Below are 24,343 nucleotides of genomic sequence, written 5' to 3'. Positions count from 1 at the left end.
ATGACCAATGAGCGCGTTGAGATCTGGGAGATACTGAAAAGTCTGGGGCACCGAAAGAATACACCTTGATGTGAGGATAGTACGAATACTCGTGGCACTTTTTGAGTCTCAATGGCTGTTGATACTGAGGATGGCTGGGCATCCAAAATGCAAGGAGCCTTGCGATAGAAATGGCCAGCGCTGCCTCCATTCTGGGCAACTTTCAGAGGGGACTAAGAGTGCCCAGGTACTACAATTTTAATGGCCATGGACCGGACGGACTACAGGAAATCCGACAGAACGCTGTCAAACAGGAGTCACAAGGGGCCAGACGTCATGACCGATGGACGCCAGGCATAAAGTGCTTCACCGGAAGACCGGCGGCGTCTTGCAAGTGGAAGGAGCATATTGCGGAATAACATTGTTTGTTGGTGAATGCCATCATGGCAGCAGCTCCTTCCTTACGACCAAGGCGCATTTTTACAAGTGTAAATAAATCAAACCTAGGTCAGAAGTTCTAACAATCTAACATGGAAATAAAAAAAGTGAAACTGGCAGGTGTGCCCCTTATTCTTTCCATCAAGGTTCTCAAACAACACTATGTTGAACGGGTGGACTTCCCGGGCCCAAGCATGACAAGTATTGACTGCAATTATCTTTTCACTTGTCGAAAAGGTTTGCACGCCTGCAGAATGGGAATGCACCTAGAATTAGGACATTCCGACTTTCAAGGCAGCCTCATAAATCTGGCAACTGTCAAAATCTCCCCGATGAAACCTGTTCTGCGTTGGGAGATTGTTTTCCTTTGGCGTCCACACATCCGCAAAAAGGGCACAAGTGCGAGTTCCTCGATCGTCTTTTCCAATGTTTACTGGCGGATATCAAGACTGTCAACTCAAATACAGTGAGAAACTACAAGTTCAAAGCTCCAGGGGACATTAGAGCATAAATTAGTGAAGGGCCAACGTGGAAGTCCAACTTCCAAGTTGCAACACTTCAGTCCTCTTGAAACTTATTCTATCGAATGGCAATTGCACTCGGCATCAAAGCTATGCCCCCAGGAGGCTTTCAAGTGATGATCACCCCTTGATGGAAACCAATGTTAGAGGAGCAAATTTATTCGTGGCTCGGCAAGTGGTGGATTTCGGACAGAATTTCACTGTCAACGACATGAGCTTTGCCCTGTCCACACAAACCATCCTTTCGAAGAGCTTTGATGCTATACGTGTGTGCCCTGAGTGACTTCCTACGTAATATTGCCGTGTGACCCCTGAATTGAAGCAAATGAATCTTAGCCTCACTTCAAGCTCACACAGTGATGGTCATGGCCCTCGCATTGGACTCTAGCGCCAAGTTCATTTTAACAAGACGCCATCACAGTAGATGATCATACTCTCAAGTTTCTGCAATACTTCAACATCGCAAATTCTATGAACGACCGATAACTCTACTTCTTTATCTTTTGCATGTGTACAGCGACTGAGTCCCAAATCCTTGGGAACAATCAGACCAGAGAAACTAGCAGCTCCCTAGATAGGCACGGCCCAGTAAAATCACTAGGGTGCCTGATCCATCAGGCCACACGTAGTCGCCCGTGACCACACTCATAGCCACGTAGACCAAAAGAGCGTTTTTGCGACTCTTGCACTGTGTGTACATACTGAGTCTGTATCTATAAGCAGGCCCAAGGAGATTTCGGTAGGAAGAGATGAAATCGATGGCTAAAGGGGCACTAGGAAGCACCAACAACCCCTAGTGAGTGGTCTAGTGTTCGCGCAGCTAATAATAATATCATCTCTGACACCTTGTTGACCGCTCAATGTCAATTCTTTTCCGGCCCATCTTCGCACTGTCCCTAAACACCTTCATGGATCGAATCCGGACCATTTTGGCCTAGCGTTGAGGCACCTCAGTGAAATAATTGTAGCCAGCGTGAAAGTAATCAGTTCAGGGGGGCCTTTGTGACCAGAAATCCTATCCACGAATGGGATCATTCCATCCCCTATATTTATCGCCGATAAACATGACTATGAAAACATTAGTGCTCAGAATTTCATGCCATCTATGTTCTCACAAAGCGAATATGTATCTCGCACAAAACCATCATACACTGCGCTTGCGCCTCCTCAGTGTGCATTTCTTGATCTAGCTTAGACGCTTTCCTCACAGGAGCCCATAAAAATTGAGAATCCATGATGGTAATAATAGTCTACTGAGAGTGGACTCTGTCCATAAATGCTTCCGAGATACTCCTGCAATGAAGTCTTGTATCTGTCTGACGTCTGATGGCCGACGTGAGTCTACTTGCCTGAGCATAGTGGCCCAAATGCACTGATGTGCAATTGGTTCTGCCGTAACTGGTTGTGCGGCCATGATACCCCCCCCCCCCCGATTTCTCTCCGCGGGCAGCAAGTCGGAGTGTCCATGAAATGACACAATCGTAGCGTCTCTGAAAGCCCAACCGTGTCATCAATGGACATTTCAAAATGTCAGCCGTAGAGCAGAATTCCCAAGTCAAATGGTTAGATGGACATTCACATCCTCAACTCAGTGATCTAGGCTTTGCGATGGCTTGGTTCACGCAATGCTAGTGGTCCTTACTACCGATATATTTCTTCAATTGCGTCTTTCCTGTCCGGCCAGGCCCTCAGGCCTTTCGAGGAGGAGTACTTAAGGGGGCATCCCCTCCCCCTTCCTCAGCATTTTCTAATTTTAGAACTCAGATCCAAGTCGTGAACAAGTATCTGCCAGTGTTACTAGTGCCTCACATATGACTTTGATCTCCCAGACTTTCACACAACCTATCAACTACGTGTGCCAACTCATCCACAGAACAATCTATCAGCAGACACGCAACCTCCCAAAAAAGCAGTGAGCTACTGTGCTGGTTTACAAGACTACATACCTGTGCGGCATCTACAAACAACTCACTCTACGAGTACCTACTGCTGCACCACTACTTCTACGCACAACTACTTCTACGCACACCTAGGGCCACGCACACCTACAACACTAGAGGCATATCAAATACTACCGCGGCTGATCTTCGCGCAGTCAAACAACAACAAAATGGACAACAACGGGCAATGGTACCCAGGGCCCAGTGCCCCTGTCGAATACCCATCGGCACCAGCCTTCCAACACCAACACCAGTGGCCTGCACAGCCAGCCATGTCACAGCACATCAGTCCACAGCAGGCTTTTGAGCAACAGGCTATGCAACAACAAGCCATGCAACAACAAGCCATGCAACAACAAGCTATGGAACTTCAGACTATGTCACCCTGGGATTTCCAACCCCAAGCCTTCCAATCCCAGGCCTTCCAACCCCAGGCCTTCCAACAACAAGCCTTCCAACAACAGGCCTTCCAAGATCAGGCCTTCCAAGACCAGGCCTCCCAGCAACAACAAGCCTTCCAGCAACAACAAGCCTTCCAGCAATGGGTTATGCCACCACAGGTTATGCCACAGGGAGATCTCCAACTGCAGGATTTCCAACATCCATATATCCATCAATCTGGTGTTCAACAACAGGTTATGCCACAGCAGTGTATCCCACAACAGGGTGTCCCACAACAGGGCGTCCCACAACAGGGCAGCCCACAACAGGGTTTACAACCGCCTGCTATGCAACAACCTCCTATGCAACAATCTCCTGTGCAACAACAGGTTGTGCCACAACAGGCTGTCCAACAACAGGATGTCCAACAACAGGATGTCCACCAACAGGATGTCCAACAACAGGATGTCCAACAACAGGCTATCCAACAACAGGCTGTCCACGAACCAGCTGCCCAACCACAAGCTGTCCCACAGCAGGCTCTCCAACAACAGACCCACCAGCAAGTACAGACACCGGCTCAGACGTTCGAGGAAAAGAAGGCCGCCTTCCGCGAAATCCCACACGCCCACCCAAATCCTGTGGCAAGGCCCGGCCCAGGACGGAAGAAGAAGGCCCGCCCATTCTGGCCGCCTGCAAACGCCGGTGAAGACCTCAAGGCAGATTACGAGGAGCTTCACATCGCCCACGAGAGGGTGGAGGGCGCCGAAAAGAAACTCAGCATGAACAGGGACCCTTCCAAGGCTGTGCACTACCAGAAGATGGTACTGCGCAACATGCAAACTCGGGAAACTCTGTGGAACGCCTGCGAACTTGAGGAGAACGACCTTCCTGACAATGCTCCTTTGGAAGAACACGAGTCGAAAATGACAAAGCTCCACGATTCATACTTGGAGAGTTGCAACCGATTGCAGACAAGGAGGAATGAGCTGATGGCTGAACACCCAGAGCTTGTGGATCCTCAAACCCTTCAATTCAATGAGAGAGGCCTGAGCAAGAAGGAGAGGGAGAGCCTAACCTCGACGCGAAATTGGAACAATCGCTACAGTGCCAGGTTGTCGCGCACATACACCAAGTTTTATCTCGCACTGGAACGCGAATATCAGGGGTGGCCACTGTGCTACCAAAACCTCAAGCGCATCCACAAAGCCCGTTGCTACAATTTTGTGGCAGCCATGATGTGGCCTGAAGATCCCCGTTCGCGGGAGGAATTCTCAACCCTTGACGAGGCTGCATGGTTTGCTGCCTGGAGCAGGTATCAAGACAGGGACAATGGACTACTTCCACCACAACAAAGTGCTTCAATCGCCCACGAACAGTCTCAGACGCAGCCTGATGCCCAGCAGGTCCAAAACCAACCAGCTGACCATTTGAACGGGCAAGAAGCTGCCGCCGAGCCGGATGACCTCCAAGACGCAATGGAGTTTGCTCGCGACGACCTTGAAGAAGGCAATAAGATCCGAACGGCTATGGCCGAGATTCAAAACATTCACAACGCTCCTGCGGGTGCTAACAACCATCAACCACCGGCTGCCGGGACTGGAGACCTGGACGCCGAGCACGAAATTGTGCCCGGATACGGCGAAGATGTCCAAGATGAACAAGAAAATGTCAACCTATGTGACGTGCCTGGTGAGGATCTCGAAGCCGAGATAAAGAGATGGACACCCGACGACGCTGAAGAAAGCAACCAAGACCAACCAATGGCTATCGGAGATGGGAACCTGGACTCCGAATACAGCGGAGATGTTGCGATGCCTGATCATTCTCCTCAGAACACAGAGGAAGGAAAGCAAGACGAGGCTTCCGAGGCTTCAGACGACTCACTTTTCGGGCCTGAATAGTGACACACACCAGATCGATCATGTGTCCTGCTTCGAATGATCCTACGGGGGAGATACGCGAAAAAGGATTGAGATATTGAATTTGGGAAGAGGCATCGGGAACAACTTGAAGAAGGTTGGATTTACGGCATCAATTGTTTTTCGCATCCACACACACAGCATGGCGCTTGAACAGCATGGCGCTTGAACAGCATGGCGCTTGAACAGCATGGCGCTTGAGCTGGAACATTCCTGTACATACGGACTGGAATACCGAAATACCCACGATACCCAACAAAGACCAAAAAACCAAAAGAAAAAAACCAAAAAACACAGAAAAACGAGAAAAACAATACTCGAAAAAAAACAACGAAAAATACAAAGTCAGACAAAAATATCTAGATAGTCAGGAAGCGATCAAAAACAATTGATATTGCCCCCAAATTATTGTGCCATCCTCTTCGATTCAAAGTGACAGTGATATGTTATGTAGACTCATCGGGCCGTTGACTCAGACAACCTTTTCGACGATGATTGGCCACCGTGCCGGATGTTTGTGTTGTGCCCTCGCCTGGCCATTTCCTTCTTAAAATAAAATTCTTTCGACGGCATTCACATGCTACTGCTGCGACTAATCTGTGGATCTGCTACTATGGATAGATGAGGATATAAGTCTAGACGTAAATGTTGAAAATTACTCGCTACAGTTCATACTTGTGGTCGATGCTCAAAGCCGTCGAGCAGAATCTCCTCCAGGACAGGTTCATGGAAATAGGGATGTACACAGTCTGCACCGATTCCAGAGCCGTACAAAGTCCGTGGATAAGAGTCTAGATAGGGTATGAAAAATTACACCGAGATGGCACACTAGCAAGGAATTTGTGACAGTTTGTTCTCCCGTTGATTGCATTACAGAAAGCATCGCTCATTAAGCTGCCCCATAGGGAAGTAACTCACAAAGCAAAATTTGCTTTGTAGTAGTGAGCTTATACATAGCAATTTGACAACATTGTAAGCTCCAAATATGACTGAATAATATATGCAGCGAGAATAGTGTCCGGAGAAAAGATATAGAGTTACTTGAACTGCCGAGCGACTAGAGCGAGATGGTTGCAGATGCAGCGCAAGCAATTAGTAAAGTAGAAAAGAGTTCAGTACATACTGAAGGACTCGCCGTGAGTGAGCACAGAGAGTAAGCAACATAAGCAAACAAGCTTGATTATCTAGCGGAGGCCACAGCATATTCATGTAAAACAGACACAGTATTATGGATAAGCAAGATTGTGCATAGACAAGTGACTAGCATTTACCAAATATGTACAACTAAACGCTCAGCGACTTTAAAGATAATTATATACACAAAAGCACCAATCAGCTAATTCCCACAAAGATGGGATCATCAGAACCCCCAAAATTGCCATGCACAACTTAGCAAGAGGCAACGCTGGGAACGTTCTTGCAAGAGTCATACTTCTTGCCACCGGAGACCTTGACGTCGGTCCAGGTCCAGTCGGAGCAGGCGCCGGAGCCACAAACGATGGCCAGGTTGTGGCCGGAGCTGGCGACGGCGCCGTCGCCGTGCAGGCCGTTGACGGTGACCTTGGTGATGGGCAGGCCGCTGGTGGGGTCTCCGTGCAGGTCGCCACCGTCGTAGTTCTGCTCGATCAGGACACCGTACTTGGCGATGTTGTCGAGGGTGATGTCGGAGTAGGTGATGTCGCTGATCTTGCCGGTGGTGTCCTTCTTGGCCTTGATGCGGATACCGTTGTCAGAGTTCTTCACAGTGCTCTTGGAGAAGGTCACGCCGGTGACGGTGTTGTCGTCACGGCCACCGACGGAGCCGATGGAGAGACCGTGGCCGCCGGAGCAGAGACCGGAGTCGAACTTGATGTTGGTGCCGGAGTTGATGGCAACACAGTCATCCTGGTTGTAGACCTTAGCACCGTTGATATGGATGTTGTTGGAGGAGCCAATGTCGAAACCATCAGTGTTGTGGCCTCCCGCGGAGTCACCGGCGGAGTTGTCGATGGTCATCTTGTTGATGGTGAGGTCATCACAGCCGTTGATCGAAACAACCTGGACGGGGCTGTTCTTGATGGTAATGTTGTTGATGTGGGACTTGATCATCTTGTGGGCGGCGAAGAACTTGGGCTTTGTCTTGCCACCGTTGGAGCCCTTAGTGTCCCAGTACTTCTCACCGAGACCGTTCAGAGTGGAGCCGGAAGCACCCTCGACGGTGATGCCAGTGCCAGCGATGGACAGCAATGGGCCCTTCCACTCCTTGTAACCGAATGTGGTCTCTCCCTCGAAGATGACCTTGGTGTTGTCCTTGAGCTTGGTCAGGTCCAGGGTGGTTCCCGCAGGCACGGAGAGATCCTTGAGGGTGATGGTAGAGCAGGAAGCTTGCTGCTTCATAGCATCAGCAGCACCGCTAGATCCAGAGAAGGTGCAGCTGGATGCACGCTTCATCACGTCGTCAGCCTTCATGACGGGGGCGGGCGAAGCCATGACGGATGCCGCCAGGGCAGCCGCGATAAGTCCAGACTTGAGAACCATTTTGGCTAACGGTAAGTAATTGTTAAAGAGCGAAGGGGGTGTGAAAGGAATGAGTGTCGTAGAGGTCAATCAACGAGGGTGAATGAGTGAGTGCAGAGCAAGGTCAGGAATCATCCCAAACAATGAAGGTCCTCACGATCTTTATACCTAGACTTCACTTCATCCTTTCTGGTGTGCACCCAAGGAAGCGTGCCGAATGTGCCGTTGTGTGCCGTTTGCCGCATACAGAACAGTAGCAGCGGTCCACAAACAATAATCCAGAAACATTCCAGAAGGCTGTGTGTAGGTCGTTCGGCCTTGCACCGAGATAAACGGAGCCCCATCCGCAGGGTGGAGCCCGGCATCCACCTTGCAGCCTCCCCCTGGCGGTGGAATTGTTCATCTCTCCGGGGCCGTGTGGACACAGCCGGGCGAATGGGCGGCAGCATAGACGGCTTGGCGTTTGACCATCTGGCCAGGGAAAGGAGACGAGGGAAGCACTCGAAATTGTGTGAGGCCAAACAGGCATCGCTATAATGGAAAAACAGGCTGGAGTTATTTCCGTAAATCCCGTCGAGTCTGCAGACATCGCGTTGACATCGACGTGACGCGATGGTCTCACGAATTGGTTCCTTGACACCACGAGAGCATTATTGGCGAGGAATGGCCCAGCCTGAAGGTATCGCGCGAGGTCAATGTCGATTCTATCTCTTCCACCAACCAGGGATAAGCAAATTGATCCCACTAGTAACGTCGTTTAACGAAACGGATCGTCTAGACCCATGACGATCATGTTGGAATTGCAAACCGCCAAGCGTGATCAACGGATGTGCGGCTAGCCACGCAGTGGCTATAACCTTGATAGAAAGCTTAACCTGTCAAGCACTTAGCGAGCGGTCCGGAGCGGCAGCACGGGGCGCGGTTGCGCGCTGTCGATAGGGACTCAGGGAGAGAGGGTCCCCGGTTTTCATTTCTCAATCCGGCTGTGGCTCATGGAAATGTCTTGGCTTCCTCCACATCATCTCACCGTCTGGCCTGGCTAGCTACTGCCAAGAAACTCTTGCAATCCGACCAACGGGACGGCCGGCCAAATTATGCGGTGCATAGAGAGAGTCGTCTGATGGCATCACAAGAGTCAGTCTAGCCTCGAAGCTTGATGTCTTCCGGTATTGGTGGTGGAGCTTGTCAGCGTCTTGGTCGTGGGGACTCTTACATATTGGACATGTAGACCCACCATGCCACATGTGTCCTAGTGCTGAGGTTGACTGACTGGCGAGACATTGCTGTCGCCAGATCGTGATACGCTTTGAGCAAAGCATGGTATTGTGCGTGAGACGGGTCCTCAGCACAATGGTGTTACTGCGCGTGACGGGTGCGAGCAAGGGTTGATTTTGGGATGCATTGCTGGTCTCATGGGGTGATGGACGAAGGAAAAAAACGGCGACGGAGTCTGGGGAAGGACAAACAAGCTCTCCGGCTGCGAATTTGTCCGCGTCTAACTTAGTGTGTTTGTTGAAGGTGCCATGTCAAGTCAAGACGTTGGCGGCAAAGCCGTAGGCCACGCAGAAAAGCGCAGACAACTCAAGATATCAAGCGTGTCTCTGCTGCGTAACGGCACGTATCTTGCCAAACAGACAGGTGACGAAATACCTGGGTACCGTGCAAACATTTCTATCCACAGCTGCTACCATGGGCGGACTTGCCAATCCTCTGCTCCCTGCTTGGTCAATGGTTAATGGCCCTCTTGCTCTGCGTTCTCAAGATGCTTCAAGCCTCTTCTGGTAGATTCTAGATTGCCTTTCCTCTCGACTGCAGACCCCATCCAGAACAGCATTGACGACGATCAGCGGCAAGTTGGATGACAGGTCTCCTGCCGCGAATCCGAATCCATGCAGCTGTGTTTCTTTTCTAAATTCGTCAGAAGCCTTGAATCTTGTCTTCCACTGTTCTACAGGACAGCCAGACTTGACGTAGACTGAATGTCAGAGAGGGATCGTCACAAAAACGCTCCGGGCACACACTTTCAGCTTGTACCCAACGAGAAACTGACAAAAAGACCTAGATGGTGGCTGTTGCGGTGGAATGGAGCCATGCCTGATCGTTGTTCATGAGTGGCCTTGGTAATAGTCAGAACTTACAGCAATAAATTTCACAGTTCTCAATTGGCGAGATTTGACATGTTGACACCGCTTCCCCGATTTGAAATTTCAATCTCAACCTCGCGGAGAATAATGTGAACCAGACCATGCATGAAGCTGTACAAGACGACAGGGTACATTCTGTGAGAGTCCAATACATATATTATGAAAGCCACGAGGAGGGGTAAGAACGCTGCGCAATCTAGATACTACATTCGATGGAACAATTTTACCACTACCAGAAGTGGCGATGGGCGACGGGAGTCCTAGCAGCCACCGCAGCCTCCGATATTGTTGGAGGGGGGGGGGGTTAAAAACAACAACATAGAGCTAAGCCAGTCTTTTCCTGTATCGTCTGTAAAGTCTTTTGCATCCTGCGGCGGTGTATACGGTCAGATGTTGCAAGATGCCTCTGGTGGAGCAAATGTATAACCTTGCGCATTCGATTTCTCGCTTCGCAAATGCTGGCTGCGATTTTCTGGCTAGCTATGAATATCTATGACCCCCAGCCACAACGGCTTCAACTGCACATGTAGCTGGACGAGGTAATCGTCGCTGGAATAGCCAACTAATCAATTATGTGCGTTAAATGCTCATTAATGTGCGTTAAATGCTCATTAATTACAGCGCTGTTGTACGAATTGAGCCTGAAGCTTCACTCTCTCCAAAAAAGGCAGATTCAAGAGATATCAAGTCCTACTTACACTCCTACAAGCGGCGCTAGGGTACGCGGCTAAAGTCTGCCATGTACACAGTTAGCGTTGACCACTCGTCCTGGCTTTAAACGTCGGTCCTGTTTGGGACCTTGACTCAGACAGACCCGTTCTTCCCTGCAAGTGTCAGTCATCAGCCGCCGAGCAGCTTGGAGCCCATGTACCTGACAGCCGCAGACTCGAGGGGTTCTGGCCATTCTCCCTGCATGAGGTCTGTCGCTTGCGGCCAGTGGACCAGAGTGCAATCTCAGCTTCGTGTGGCTAGGACACAACTCTGCCCGACCTGGTCAGAATTCCTGAGATAAGCCGGTAGTCGGTCACCAAATCTGGCAGAGCGCTCGCCTATTCGGCGGGGCCGCCGCCAACTGACGCGAGAATCCACATACTCGAGTAATGAAGTTAGCCAACATCCTTCTGAAGTAATGGAGCGTTTGACTTACTCTATGCTCTCTCATGTAAAGCTTTCCGACAATTATCAACGGAAGGGGCGCCTTTGTTTCCGCTATGATCAGTGGTATGCGTGAAGCCTTGTTCTCGATCAACGGGCGTCGACAGACTCGGCCGAGCAAGCTCGATAGTCTGCGTTCATTGAGTCAGTACTCGGATCGAAATCGGGGCTATGGTGATCCGGCAATCACCGTAACCTTAATTCAACTTCACCCGAACGCCTATTTCAACGCCAGGTCCTCAGCGCCGTGAAGCTTCTCAGGTCTGCCGCGAGAGCGCCCGCCTCGTGGTGACAGCTGTCATGGCCCTGAATTCCAATTCCAGGACAGGCTCCAGTGGTCGTCCCAGCTGCCGAGCCATGCGCGCAGCAAATCACGCGACTCGCGGTCTGCCTGGGCTTCTGCCCCCGATGCCTCTGCCGCCATTTGCCGAGTGATATTGCTCATCGCTCTTATCGTCCAACTGGAATGCCTTCCTTTGAGCACTACAACCGGGTCGCGAGTCTTTCTCTTTGCAATTCTTTGCATCGTGAAGACCTGCTGATGTTTCCCCACGTCTCTGCACCAGTCTGATTGCCATTACGCTGGCCGTGGTCTTACTCCCCTACCCTCCTCCTCGACATTAAATACCCCCAACAACTTTTCCGTTTGATGTCATGTGCCGTGGTGGTGCTGCTTCGAGATATCAGCAAACATTGGAATGCTACCCACCGAACCGCGGCAGCGAGTCAGGGCTGAGAACTCGTGTGCGGCCGCTAGTGCTGAATGTCGGTCACAATGTCACATTGATGTAGTGTCGTTATCTCGCGTCTTCGTTACCCATTCTCTGACCGCCCTCCAGCCCTGGCCGTTGATTCTGCAACCCGCAGGGTATAATGCTGTTTGTACAACGCTCATTTCCACTTTTCCCCGCGATGACGAGAACCATTCCGCTGAAGGAGGGAGGGGCTCGGGTGTCTCCACTTCGTCGTCTTGTCGCAACCTCGTATGCGAATTCTGTGCATGTTGTTGTCAGTTAAATCGACTGAAATGTCGCATTTTCGGAACGCTTCCCGATATCTCAAGGCTTTGGCAGCTGGCACAACCGCCCGACAGCTCGGCGTACAGCGATCAGCACATGGACGTCTGTATTGGTACAGGATGACATATTGCATAGAGATGAAAAGGATCTCTACAGTGCATGCCCCCCACCTAATGTTGGCTTGGCGCGGGAATAATATCGTACCTAATGGATTGTACAACCACCCCGCAGGCGACTCAGAGGTTGCAGTTTTGGATGCCAAGTCGACTTAAGCAGGCAAAGCTTTCTGGGCCTTCGCTTTTGGGATATCGTTCGCGCCGTAAGAGAACGCGGTCAAATCTCCAGTGGACCCTCGAGGTTCCATCGCCAAGACGAGATTGCATCCCTCACGCCTGCCGGGTCGGCCAACCACTATGCGCCATTGGACTTCAAGCCATGAATGGGGAAAACAACGCAGCGGTTCCCACCACCATGAGCAAGTAATCCAAGGCAGTCAGCAAGGTTGGGCTCACGAGCGAAATATGCAGGCCAATGTCGTCGTCAGAGCGAGACCGCGATAAGGCATGTCGACATCGGAACGGCGAGTCTCGTGAGCTCTTGGCTGCAGCTGATGCGGAAGAGGGGGTTTGATTCTGTAGAGAGGCACGTTCGCGATGAACGCTGAGTACATAACTTGGTCTGGATATAAAAAGAGGCTTGTGGGAGCTTTTCAGTCTAAGAGGAAGTATGGCAGTGCCCCATCTTCAGCGGCTAGTTCCTACATCTTGTTAATCATCCTCCACAACACCAATATGTTTAGCTTCAACAAGCTCGCTCTTGCTCTAAGCACCTTTTCTCTGGCGTGGACCCACCCAGTCTACCAGAAACGGGATGTCATTCCGGGCAGTTACATCGTCACCCTGAAGGCCGATGCTGACGTCGGGAGCCACATATCATGGGTGAATGGCATACAAGCCCGCAGCCTGCGCCGCCAAGACGCTGAAAGCGGCGTCACCAAATCATACGCCTTCAAGAGCTTCAGTGGCTACGCCGGGGCCTTCGACGACGCCACCATTGAGGAGATCCGCAACAGCGATGAGGTTTGTCGTCTTTGTCTCGTTCCCTCGAACCTGCGTTCGCCCGAGCCTAACAACCACGCAGGTCGTTGCTGTAGAGGAGGACGCCGTCTGGGAGCTCTATGAGCTGACCACGCAGAGCGATGCCCCGTGGGGCCTCGGGGCTATCTCTCACACAGCCCCTGGGTCAACGGATTACATCTACGACACCGAAGGCGGAGTCGGAACCTACGCCTACATCATTGACACCGGTTTGCTGACAACCCATGTCGAGTTCGAGGGACGTGCATCTCTTGGATACAATGCGTATCCCAATTCTGATTTCGTCGATCTCATCGGACATGGCACCCACGTTGCTGGCACGATTGGGTCGCGTGCGTACGGTGTGGCTAAGCAAGCCCAACTGATCTCCGTTCGAGTCTTCAACACTGGTGGCGTAAGTCGTGATCTTTGAACGACACGGCAACTCATGGCAGCTCGCTGATCATTTCGTCCAGTCCACAACCTCCATTGTTTTGGACGGATACAACTGGGCAATCAACAACATTACCGCTGAAGCACGGGAGGCAACCTCCGTTGTCAGCCTCAGCTTGGGTACGACACACACCGCCACTACCTTTCCCCTTGCTTTCAGCTCGAATGTGCTTACTAACCTCCTTTCTTGTAGGCGGAGCCTTCTCCTCAGCCTTCAACGCCGCCGTGGCCGCCGCGTACAATGCAGGCATCACGACGGTCGTGGCAGCAGGCAACAACGGCGTCGACGCGAAGAGCTACTCGCCCGCAAGCGCGCCCGAAGCCATTACAATTGGCGCCATCGCAGTGAACAACAGCAAGCCGTCGTGGAGTAACTTCGGCGACATCGTTGACATCTTCGCTCCCGGCGTCGACACCCTCTCCTCGTGGATTGGCTCTGACACCGCCACCAATGTTATCTCAGGCACCAGCATGGCGACTCCCCACGTCTCAGGTCTGGTACTGTACCTGAAGAGCGTGCTCGGCGGGCTGGAAGCCCCCGCCGATGTGGCCGCCAAGCTGACGGAGCTTGCGACAGAGGGTGTCCTGACTGACCTGGGGACTGGAAGTCCGAATCTGCTAGCTTACAATGGGAATGGAGCTTAATGTCTGCAGTCGTGTATGCCTCAGGGATATGATTTCGTGGGACAGGCCTGCGACGTTTAGGTACATGCTATCTAGACGACTGCATGAGTCCATGAAGCCTCCGGGCTGCGGTAATTGCCACCTGTGGCGGTTTCTGCGTGAGGAATCATTGGCTATAAAGCCCAAATGTGATTTTAGACGGATCTTACAAATTAATGAAATATCTCACCCAAAATGACGCCACGTCCAATGCTTAATGTTCTGCAAGATAATACTCGCGTACGCTACAGAGTCCATTTCATTGCGGTAACTCAAACGCTCATACAAGGGGCTAGCAAGCGCAATGCTCAACAATCAATTAACACAGTGGAAACAATATACGGACGCCATATCTAGCAGCTTTGAAGTATACCTGCGTAGTCACCTGGTATTTAGATCGCAGGTGCTAATAAACACGCTCGTTAGTTGAGTCCTTACGAATGAGTATTCGAAGACTACCAGCCGTGACTGACGGCTCACATTAATACATCGATTGCGGAAGGGCACAGAAGAGCGTGTTGGCTAAAATCGAGAGGCAAATGTGACTTTTAGGAGCAGAGCAAGCCCTATGGTCTAATTCGTCCTACTGAAGACGTCTATCTCGTAGTGTACTACGCATTGAGATATTCGTTCGCGTACGATAATAAAAGAGACATGAACTGTTTGCTATGAGTACATACACCATCTGTCTCTCATCAATATTTCGAGCAAGGCACTTGAGCATTAATTAGGTCGCGAACCACAAGGCCCTACGAACTGCTTTAATGCATCAGTACAACTTGTATGAGCAACCATGGTACCTTGGATTCACCGGAAGCAACTCAAATGGCCTAAGAAGTGTCCATCGGTGATTCGGGGTAGGCCAGGCATTCGTGTCCGATCCGATCCAACTGGTTACACGATCAGATTAGAGTGACCGTCCTGATCGCCGCCCATGTCGTCTGCGACATCAAAAGTGGGCCATGGGATAGCTTCACTTGTGTTCTATGTCAATGAGACAACGCCCAATAACAGGGTCAGTGACTGACGATGCCCCACATATACATCACGTACGTTCGAATTCACATGGTTCAGTCCAAACGGTAGTGATCTCTGCAATATTTAAATTCGTCCCATGTGCGGTCACCCAGTCTTCCCTCCTTTTGAAACTCCAACACCCCACGACAACACAATTCCCATCTTGCGACCAGGTTTGTCGTCCAAGCTTGTGTTCTTAATCTCCCCCAAAGACCACTCAAGATCATCTAGTAAACCAGTTGATCAGTAAGTAAGACTCCTCAACATATTCGCCCCTCCTACTTCACCTATTACAAGGCACCGGGACGCGAACTTCTTCCTTATCACCACCCAGCTACCCAAACGCCTTTAAAGAACCTTCATTAGACACCTCCCTGACCCAGTTCCTATACACACATGTTCAGCCAACAATGGCCCTAGCCACAAGATAATCAATCAAAAGTGCTATCAGCTACTCCTTGAACTGCCCACCAACACTCAATCATGTGTTGCAATATGCTAACATACCTTTCCTGGGATCATCAGCAACAAGCAGCATGGATCCGAACAACGGTCCTCAAGACCAAGGGGGCCATACTGTGCCAACCACCGTCTCCAGTGGCAGCACACCGGCGACTGCCTATCGTTACGCCCCTTTTACCCAATACCACATCAATCCAGCTGCTTCGGAGTTGCACCAACAACAATCGGCTGCCGGGCCTGGCCCATTCATCGGTCACTATCCTCGTCTCCATAGTCCTCGCTTCGTTGATCCTCGCATGACTAGTCCTCTTCCTGCTGATGCGACTGGTCCTCGTCTCACTGGTCCTCGTCTCACTGGTCCTCGTCTCACTGGTCCTCGTCTCACTGGTCCTCGTCTCACTGGTCCTCACCGCGGCCTTGTTACTCCTCAACAAGCAGGTCGGGCACCCGGCTATGCTGTACCTCGTCAGCCTGATCCGCGTGCAGGCTACATGTTCTCTCGTGATGCAGCTCGTCTTATCGGCACAGCTCATCCTTCCGCTGCGGCTTTCCATCCTATGGTGGCTCGTCCTCCAATTGCGGGGCCTCCTCGCGCGGCGGCTCTTCCTCGTGCGTCGACTGATTCTCGTGCGGCAGTTTCTCTTCCCACGGCGGCTGCTTCTCCAGTCGGTCGGTCTCCCATGAGCGCAAACGTCTCACAAATTACTGTGGAGAGAATGAGGAACCTCGTGCAGGAGAGGAGCAACACCTTCCAGGGATACATCCGTAATGAGGCTGAGTTCTTCTGTTACGACGAACTCGATAGACAACTCAGTCTGAATAGAGCGATACTAGAGGATCATTCCCAAGACTACCCCAATGATGATGCCGGGCGATCAAGGATCGTCGAGCGTATATATAACGCGATCATCAACACTAGTGGTAACCAGGATCCTGTGACGACATCAGTCGATTCTGGCAGCAGCCTTGCGGTGAGATGTATCCAGGAATTGGCTCCAATACAGGTCGAGCTTTTGGCGTACAAGTTCATGGTGGGCAGCATCACTTTCCAAGGCTAATATTGCGCTAATAAAATTGGCGATACAGAGAGCCATCCTCAAGGTTCAGCGAGGAGAGCCAGTAGCCCCCTCAGGTTTTAAGCTCCAGCAAGAGCGCAACTCCATGACCAAAGTCGACAAGGTTGTGGAGGCTCTCAGCGTAAGTCAATTTTGCGAAAGCGATAACATGTTGCTATTTCTATACGGGAAAAGAAAAGTAGTAACAATTCTCCATCTGTTCCAGTTCAACAAGCTCCTCTGCCGCAGCGCAGCAACGAACCCTGATTTCATCGGTCGCATCGCCGCTGATCCTGAAAAGGAACGCCAAAAGAAGAAAGATAACATGGAAGGCAACAGCAGAAAGGGCGGTATTCTGAAGTTAGGTTCGCAAAGGAGGGCCAAGATGAAGGAGTCGACGGGAAAGAGAAAGAGGGTCGCCGCCGAGTCCGAGCCCAAGCCCAAGGCTGAGTCAAATACCGAGGGGAAGGCCGCTAAAGAGTCTGCAACTTCGGACGAGATCATCGTCGCATCTGAGACACCGAGATAGGAGAACGGCGTCCAGATTAAAGAGGATGAAACCGACGGAGCAGCCGCTGGAAGTGGCCGTGCTTTCAAGCGCAGACAGACAGAAAGCTTGCCTATAGAGGCAACTCGTGCCAACAGTCACGGTGAGGCTTCTCATCAGGAGCAGCAGGACCAGCGTGTTCAGTCTACTGTGGAGTACACCACCACTGGTCCCGCCCACTCCGATGTCAACGTCCAAGCATGCCATGCCAACGACGAAACCAGTTTTCCCGACCGGAGCTCCTTTACCAACCAGAACTACTTCGACAAGACTGTTGTTGCCGACGATCAGACCGACGGTGCTTCCAACTTGACTGATGACGCTCTGGCTGCCCGTGACCGCAACTTTACCGCGCCCATGCAAACCCGATCCGATACGCCCAACGATTTCGAGAATCGGATTCCCAGCCACCAGCCTGTCCTGAACCTCGACCCCGACTTCGCCTGGTCAGTTTTCGTCGACAATAACAATTCTAGCCTGGCCTCCCACCATCAATCCCATCCTCAGAACTCGGACCAAGATCGGCCAGCTCAGGACCAGGCCCCCGAGCACCATTCACCCTATCAGGAGGCCACCAACTTTAACAACATGGACGGTCTCTTTGACGACGTGGATAATGCATGTGGCTGAGAGTTCAGGATGGGCAACGAATATCAATTGTGGTCCGGCTATCGCCTTCTGCTTGGTCTCGGTGATAGTTGGGCTTTGATCTGCCGGGAACAGGCCTATGAAAGATGGGTGCAATTTTGCATTTCGGGGCCCAACGACTTTATGCTTCATTGCGTCTTTATAGAGGCAATGTTGGTGGGTTTTCCTGAAGGTGATGATGGCACAAATGAGGGCAGATGCGGGATTTGATACGGAGCTGGATGGCTTGATGTATACCTGTGACGCGGTCCGCGCTGCCGATCTCGTGATTGGCCATGTCTGCCGCGCCGCACTGGCAACCTCGTAGGTCCTGGAAGGTACCTAGTTGACGAGCCACGCGGTACCTTTCCAACGACCGGACAGTGATCAGGCAATTATATATACTATAAGCCCTAGCTAAGGGAACAGCGCTATACAAGCAAGCTGGGCGTCTTGATAAGCGCTAAGACTATCTCCCCTTGCAGCAGCCCTTCCCCCATTTGGTTTGTGCTATTATGCCGGGGTTTGTACTTAAGGCTGGTGTGATTTCGAGGAGGAAAGTGGAACAATATACATAATGATTTCCCGCCATTAAATTGATACCTGAGGCAGCCACGACGTCTGGAAGCGATTAATGCCATACTGGTCTGTGTTCGGCGGGAGACGCTTTAGCCCCGTTGGGACTACCTAGGGTCATGCTCCTCCTAAGGTTGCTCTGTTATTGGGACCCTGTTTATTTCAAAGCGAGGAGGGCTTGAGATCTGTAGACTGCTAGGGCTGAAATAGCTTTAGAGGGTAGTTGATGTGGATATTGGAAGTGCATAATCCTGCTGCAAATTATAACAATTACCGGGGGGCTACTATGGTCAATGCGTTGGATGGTGGGAAGGCAGATTGCAAGGCTCAATGCAGGTCCAGCAGCTGCCTAGGATTGCTTCTAAGGTCTCGCTGAACGCATTTTAGCGCTTATACTCTGCATGTGAATGCAACACTGGGCCACACGCAAGGCTTTAAGGTTAATTGAAAGTAATATCCAACCTTCACAACTTGAGTTCCCACACATACTGCTTCCGGGGATTTGACAGTATCTGTCATGGCGTCGCACGTTGAAATTGATCCAAGCTGGGTTTATTTCACCAGCAGTAGAGAAGAAGCACAGAATACACACCAACACTGTCCGATCCGCCCTTATCTCAGCCTTCATATCCCGAGGGCCAGTGATCCTGCGACGACTTTGATTGTCCGGCGTATTGTGTTCACGACGGTCTCTCATGACCAGGGATTCAGCAATTACACAGACAAACACGGCACCTACCAAGACTCACATACATGGTTCGACGCCAACGTTATCGATCCTTCAGGTTTATACCGAGTACCGCGCCTAGTGCTGCAGCACAATGTGCATGCTCGTTGGGAAGCAACTAGGCACGTGAAAGCCTACGACTTCCGCGACGAAGCTGATGAGGATTCCGAGCAAGGCTCATCAGAAGCCTGGCTCTCTGCCATCAAGTGCGGTGATACTGTTCAGCTCGTTCCAAGGGCATTGTGGCCAGCTTGGGTCAACTGGGTGATCGAGGCACGCATCGAAGTTTGGGCAGAGATTGTCGCAGTCGTGAACGCAGACCAAAGTGGCCCAGACGATAAAGTCTATCGCCCTTTGGATGCTGAGGAGCGTGAGATCCGAGTCGTGGCCATTGAGCGTGGAAGAGATCACGAACCGCCACGCCTTTCGCTGCACTATACTTCTCTCTCCAGGGGGGATCGAATTCTCTTCAACGCGCTTTCGTACTGCTGGGGAGAAGCAACGGACACAACGTTGGTGGCCCTGACCTCGGATGTAGATGGCATGCGCGTGTCATCCCATATCGCCATAAATGCCAACCTTCTTGCGGCCTTGAAACGCCTAAGACGCGAGGATGCCGATTTCTTCGTCTGGATCGACTTGATATGTATAAAGCAGAGCGATACCGCAGAGAGGTCACAACAAGTTGCGATGATGGGCGATATCTTTTCCTCGGCGGACCACGTATACATCTGGCTTGGGTTGGAGCAGCGAACTGCTGCGATGGGAGACATTTCAGTCTATAAGCATATCGCAAGCAAGTTCCAAGCCGACCTCAAGGACAACAAACCTGTTGATAGACGAGTGGATGGCATGGATGCTCCCATCCCTACACACAGAGCCACCTACGATGGCTGGGTCTGGTACAATTTCCACTTCACCAGACCTTTCTCACTCCCATGGTTCCACCGCGTTTGGGTCCTCCAAGAAGCTTGGAGTACACAGCCCGGCGCCGCCATCCAGGACATATCGGAGAGGGTGTCGGTTCTCTGCGGGTCGGAGGAACTGCCATGGGCTGTCTTCATCCAAGCCAGCCATTGTATACATACCTATTACGGCAAGCCGGACGGGGCGGCTAACATGATGCCGGAGATATGGAAGACCCTGTTCCACGCGCCCCGCGACACAAATCCCTTCTTTGTCACACCAGTGCCACAACTGGATATACTCGAGGTAGTCGTAGACGGGCTCGACATGCGCGCCGCAGACGCCAAGGACAAGATCTTCGCGCTCCTCGTGTTTGGAAAGGAAACCCACAATGTCTCTGACCTCCCAGACCTCGTGCGCCCGGACTACCGCAAATCAGTCTCACAAGTATACGCAGACTTCACCAGGTGGTGGATCGGCCACTCCCAATCCCTCCGAATCCTGTCCGCAGCCCAGACGCAGACCGGCCGCACGTGGCTCGACATGACCGACTCAGCCCACAGGGGCCCCGGCAGGGCCGACCTTTCCCGGTCGCCGTCATGGAGCTTCTGGCATGAGGGACGTGGCTCCTGGAAGCGGGGCCTTCTGGGGTTCGACGAGCGCATGCCTTATAACGCAAGCGCTGGACGTGACCTGGACACGGCCCTGCTGCTGCAGCAAGACGGCGGGGTCGTCAGTGCCCGCACACATGTCCTGGCACTGCGAGGCCTTCGGCTGGGTTGCATTTCGTCCTTGTCGTATTATCCCCTTCTTCGCAGCCCAGCGGTGTCGTCAGAGATGCAGACCGCGTATATGCACATATTCGGTATACAAAGCATCTTGCCAGATTCGCGCACTCGTCCTAGGACTCCGCATATCATGGATCATCATAACGCGCATGATGCCCTCCCTCCTAGCGACCCTGAAGCGATACCGGATTGTCTGCATTGCCATGGAAAGTGTATGTTTAGTACCGGAGATGACCTAACAGGTTTATGCCCATCAGGTGCTGAGATTGGGGACATTGTGGTTGTTTTGTATGGAGCACGTGTCCCCTCGTTGCTGAGACCCACGTTGTCCTTGGGGAATTATTTCTTTGTGGGCGAGTGCTACGCAGATGGTGTCATGTATGGGGAGTGTTTTGCTTCAGATTTTGCTGCTGGGCAGGCAGTAGAACCAGAGACTTTCCTCTTAGTATGACGTGTAAACTTGGGAAGAAAATTTAAGGAATTAAAGGCAATCATTTACACTGAGACACCTTGATTCTCTCAGCGACAATCATCTAGGCCCTCGTTAAGTGATGCGGCGAAATGTGGTCTCAAGTCCAATTTGTTGAGCACATCTGGTGAGTCTGTTTCCGTGCTGTTGAATCATTGAGTCACAACATACCATAAATATTGGTCTTGAAACTGTCCTCAACCTGTTAATTCATTTGGCTCGACCCTGTGTTCTCATAGTTGCACAAAACACTCGAAGTGCATGTCCATCAAGGTGTGGACAATCCAAACATGTTCATCAACTTAATTAGTTTGCCCATCAAGGGACGTAGCAAATTGCTAGAATTTGTGAGTGTACCATCTATATAATGATCTTGAGATGTCACGGAAACAATACTTTACCATCGGTCTATTTGCCACCCCGTCAAAGTCAATCTTATTTTGAAGACACACATTCTCTCGCACACATACATACACAAACATACAGAGAGACACACCGAGAGATGCACACAATAAGAACCTCTTCCTCTCCGTTCTGCATAGATTCACTATCCACTGCCATGGCTGATCCCATACAAAAGCCAAGTCTTGGGGTGATCGGAGGAGACGAGCCAAATGTGTGGCAGTCAATCATCCGGAAGTATTCGAAAGATCTACAGAGCCTTCCATTACCGCCAAAGAACTTCACTCGCCGCAGTCGAATGCACCCTGAACGGCGAAACAAAAAAGGCACCTGGCCCAAAAACCTTCTGGCCAGACTAAAAGGAGGAGAAAAGAAGGAGACACTTCCCATTAAGACAGCGACAGGATGCCGCCAATGGGAGCTGAGACCCATGTCGGACACGCCTCCGCAACCCAGGCTAGGTGTCCCGTCTTTCACAGTCACAACGCCGGAGGGAGAGACCATGTGGCCCAAGAACCCGAACTCCAACATGACACAAGAAACCATACGACACTTCATATCGTGTGCGAAAAGACAGCACAATGGAGCTGATCATGACAGGCACTGTGCCTCTTTTGCAGAGGCACGCCGAAAGTGTTTGCACAAGCTGCCGCGCGTCCTTCAGCCACAAGTACTATTTTGCCTCAATTGTTGGGAGGATGAAGATGCACAAGAGGATTAATAATGCGCATACCGGTTATGATCATCTGGTTGAATATGGGAGTGGATGAATGCGGGAAGGGGGAAGGAGGACGGGCGAAGAGGAAACCGAGTTGGAGGGAAGGGGAAGGAGCAAAAGAATCGGCCTTGAATCTTGGGACTGGCTTTTCATTTTCCAGGAGAAACCATGAGACTCCTCGATGGCGTCTGATCACTGGCATAGAATGACGATATTCAGATGAATTATCTCTCACTTGTGTTGTAAAATGTATCTCGTATATACTCGGAAACAACGTCTGGTCGCATATAATTTTACGACAGCCGCCGTCTTCCACAAAGTCATTAGCAATTCAATCTGTCCAACCATCTCCCTGCATGGCATATTCGGTTAGCGCAATGTCGTGACAGTGAATCTTGTGATCTGTACTCACCAGTCCGAGGAGCTCTTGGCCCTTGAGAAACTCCTTTGCATTTTGCTCTCCCATCCACTGAGGCAATGTTCTATCGACTCCCTCTTCCGTGTCGAAAAATCTCCCTCCCGTGATGAAAACTGCTCTTCCATTCAGTTCCCGATCAGCAGAGCATTGAAGTATAATCTTCCCAACATCGGCTGGGGTATTCAAAGGCATGTTTTGCTTCACCCACTTCTCTTTCACACCAAGCAGTTGCGTATCCGTAGCCCAAGGGCAAAGCGCATTTACCCTTACTCCGTATCTTTGAGGTGCCCATGGCCGGAGAGCTCGCATCAAGCCAATCACACCGTGTTTCGATGTTGAGTAGGCGAACAAACCAGGTGCCTCAGTAATGCCAGCTATGGATGAGACGAGTACGATGGATTTTGAGAATTCCGTGTCCGTGCCTGAAGAATGACTGGCTTTCATATACGCGAGGGCGATCCGACAAAAAGAGAGAACACTGATCAAGTTGATGTCAATGTGATCTTTCAACGGCAGGGGCTCCTAGAGAAGATCGTTAATTGACAACTCTTGAGGCTTCAAAATACAGCCACTCACTCGCCGGACGGTGGCTAGGTCCAAGTCTTCCGGTTCAAACCACCCGGCTGGCTCTTTCACAGCAGCACAGGACACGGCAACATCCACACGACCATGGTCCTTGAACGGAGTGTCGAAGAGTGCGAGCTGAGAGTCGTAATCCCGGACGTCGAGTTTCTGAAAATGCACTGAACCTCCCGTGTTCTGTGACCGCAAGTCTTGTTCGACTACTTTGCCTTTCGCGTCGTCCCAGTCTCCAAAATAAACGTGGGCGCCGTGGCTGTGGTATAATGACACGGCTGCTGCACCAATGCCTTGCGCCCCCCCTTTGCACGATGTTAGATATTAGGATTCGATTGTGGCAGATGATGAATGGGTTAGTCGTACCTGTCAACACAACAACCTTGCCCTTCAACGTCTTGGCATCTTCCTCCGAAAAGTGTATCTCGGCCATCGCGGAATTGAGCCGGAACAGATCTGTTACAACTATGGCACTGCAGTGCTGTATGTATTGAGTTTAACGAAAAGAGACTCAGGACCTCCGGATCGAGGCACTCTTGTTTCAGTGGCTAGGTGTGTGAGGATGGAGGACAAGGCTTCTCGGTTCATCATTTGTCGACCGAAGGTCACTGGATACCCGCACCGACGATGCTAAACAAGTCGGGCGTATGCCACTGCGGGGTTGTCCTCCTGACGAACCAAGCATTGAAAGCAAAACCCCCCAAAGTCTCGGCACCCAGACTGGCGGGATCGGCAGCTCGCTATTCGCGTGTGGAGACCGGGTCAACTATATCTAGCAGAAAAGAGGAGATATCCTGGTCCCACTATTGTTAGCTCTATGAAAACCAACATACTAGTGCAGCGCGTGTCCCAAATCGAACTTGTTTCT

The 24,343-nt window shown here is 51.3% G+C and overlaps 6 protein-coding genes across 6 annotated transcripts; 3 read left to right on the top strand and 3 right to left on the bottom strand.

The window, feature by feature from the left end:
* Nucleotides 1-3,048: 3,048 nt before the first annotated feature.
* On the top strand, nt 3,049-5,163 carry J7T55_005713 (uncharacterized protein; the record flags this gene model as incomplete). Its single annotated transcript, XM_053135642.1, has 1 exon — nt 3,049-5,163. The coding sequence occupies one exon, from the start codon at nt 3,049-3,051 to the stop codon at nt 5,161-5,163; it is 2,115 nt and encodes a 704-aa protein (XP_053000484.1).
* A 1,407-nt stretch (nt 5,164-6,570) lies between these two features.
* On the bottom strand, nt 6,571-7,698 carry J7T55_005712 (endopolygalacturonase; the record flags this gene model as incomplete). The annotated part of the gene is made up of 1 exon (XM_053135533.1): nt 6,571-7,698. The coding sequence occupies one exon, from the start codon at nt 7,696-7,698 to the stop codon at nt 6,571-6,573; it is 1,128 nt and encodes a 375-aa protein (XP_053000483.1).
* Nucleotides 7,699-10,625: 2,927 nt separating this feature from the next.
* J7T55_005711 (uncharacterized protein) lies at nt 10,626-11,502 on the bottom strand (the record flags this gene model as incomplete). Its single annotated transcript, XM_053135423.1, has 4 exons — nt 10,626-10,645; nt 10,693-10,789; nt 10,969-11,107; nt 11,303-11,502. The coding sequence occupies 4 exons, from the start codon at nt 11,500-11,502 to the stop codon at nt 10,626-10,628; spliced, it is 456 nt and encodes a 151-aa protein (XP_053000482.1).
* A 1,284-nt stretch (nt 11,503-12,786) lies between these two features.
* On the top strand, nt 12,787-14,169 carry J7T55_005710 (lkaline serine protease alp1; the record flags this gene model as incomplete). Its single annotated transcript, XM_053135312.1, has 4 exons — nt 12,787-13,074; nt 13,136-13,486; nt 13,548-13,644; nt 13,718-14,169. 4 exons carry the CDS (start codon nt 12,787-12,789, stop codon nt 14,167-14,169), a joined length of 1,188 nt encoding a protein of 395 aa, XP_053000481.1.
* Nucleotides 14,170-15,740: 1,571 nt separating this feature from the next.
* J7T55_005709 (uncharacterized protein) lies at nt 15,741-22,533 on the top strand (the record flags this gene model as incomplete). The annotated part of the gene is made up of 12 exons (XM_053135203.1): nt 15,741-15,918; nt 15,971-16,275; nt 16,401-16,697; nt 16,753-16,863; nt 16,948-17,226; nt 17,329-17,877; nt 18,062-18,219; nt 19,093-20,836; nt 20,991-21,104; nt 21,416-21,488; nt 21,904-22,324; nt 22,428-22,533. 12 exons carry the CDS (start codon nt 15,741-15,743, stop codon nt 22,531-22,533), a joined length of 4,335 nt encoding a protein of 1,444 aa, XP_053000480.1.
* A 279-nt stretch (nt 22,534-22,812) lies between these two features.
* J7T55_005708 (uncharacterized protein) lies at nt 22,813-23,908 on the bottom strand (the record flags this gene model as incomplete). The annotated part of the gene is made up of 4 exons (XM_053135093.1): nt 22,813-22,833; nt 22,894-23,421; nt 23,476-23,780; nt 23,842-23,908. The coding sequence occupies 4 exons, from the start codon at nt 23,906-23,908 to the stop codon at nt 22,813-22,815; spliced, it is 921 nt and encodes a 306-aa protein (XP_053000479.1).
* Between the last annotated feature and the right edge of the window lie 435 nt (nt 23,909-24,343).

Source organism: Diaporthe amygdali, assembly GCF_026229845.1.
Source record: "Diaporthe amygdali strain CAA958 chromosome Unknown NODE_1_length_4327563_cov_65_473760, whole genome shotgun sequence".
Classification (NCBI taxonomy): Eukaryota; Fungi; Ascomycota; class Sordariomycetes; order Diaporthales; family Diaporthaceae; genus Diaporthe; species Diaporthe amygdali.
This window is presented reverse-complemented; position numbering and strand designations above follow the sequence as displayed.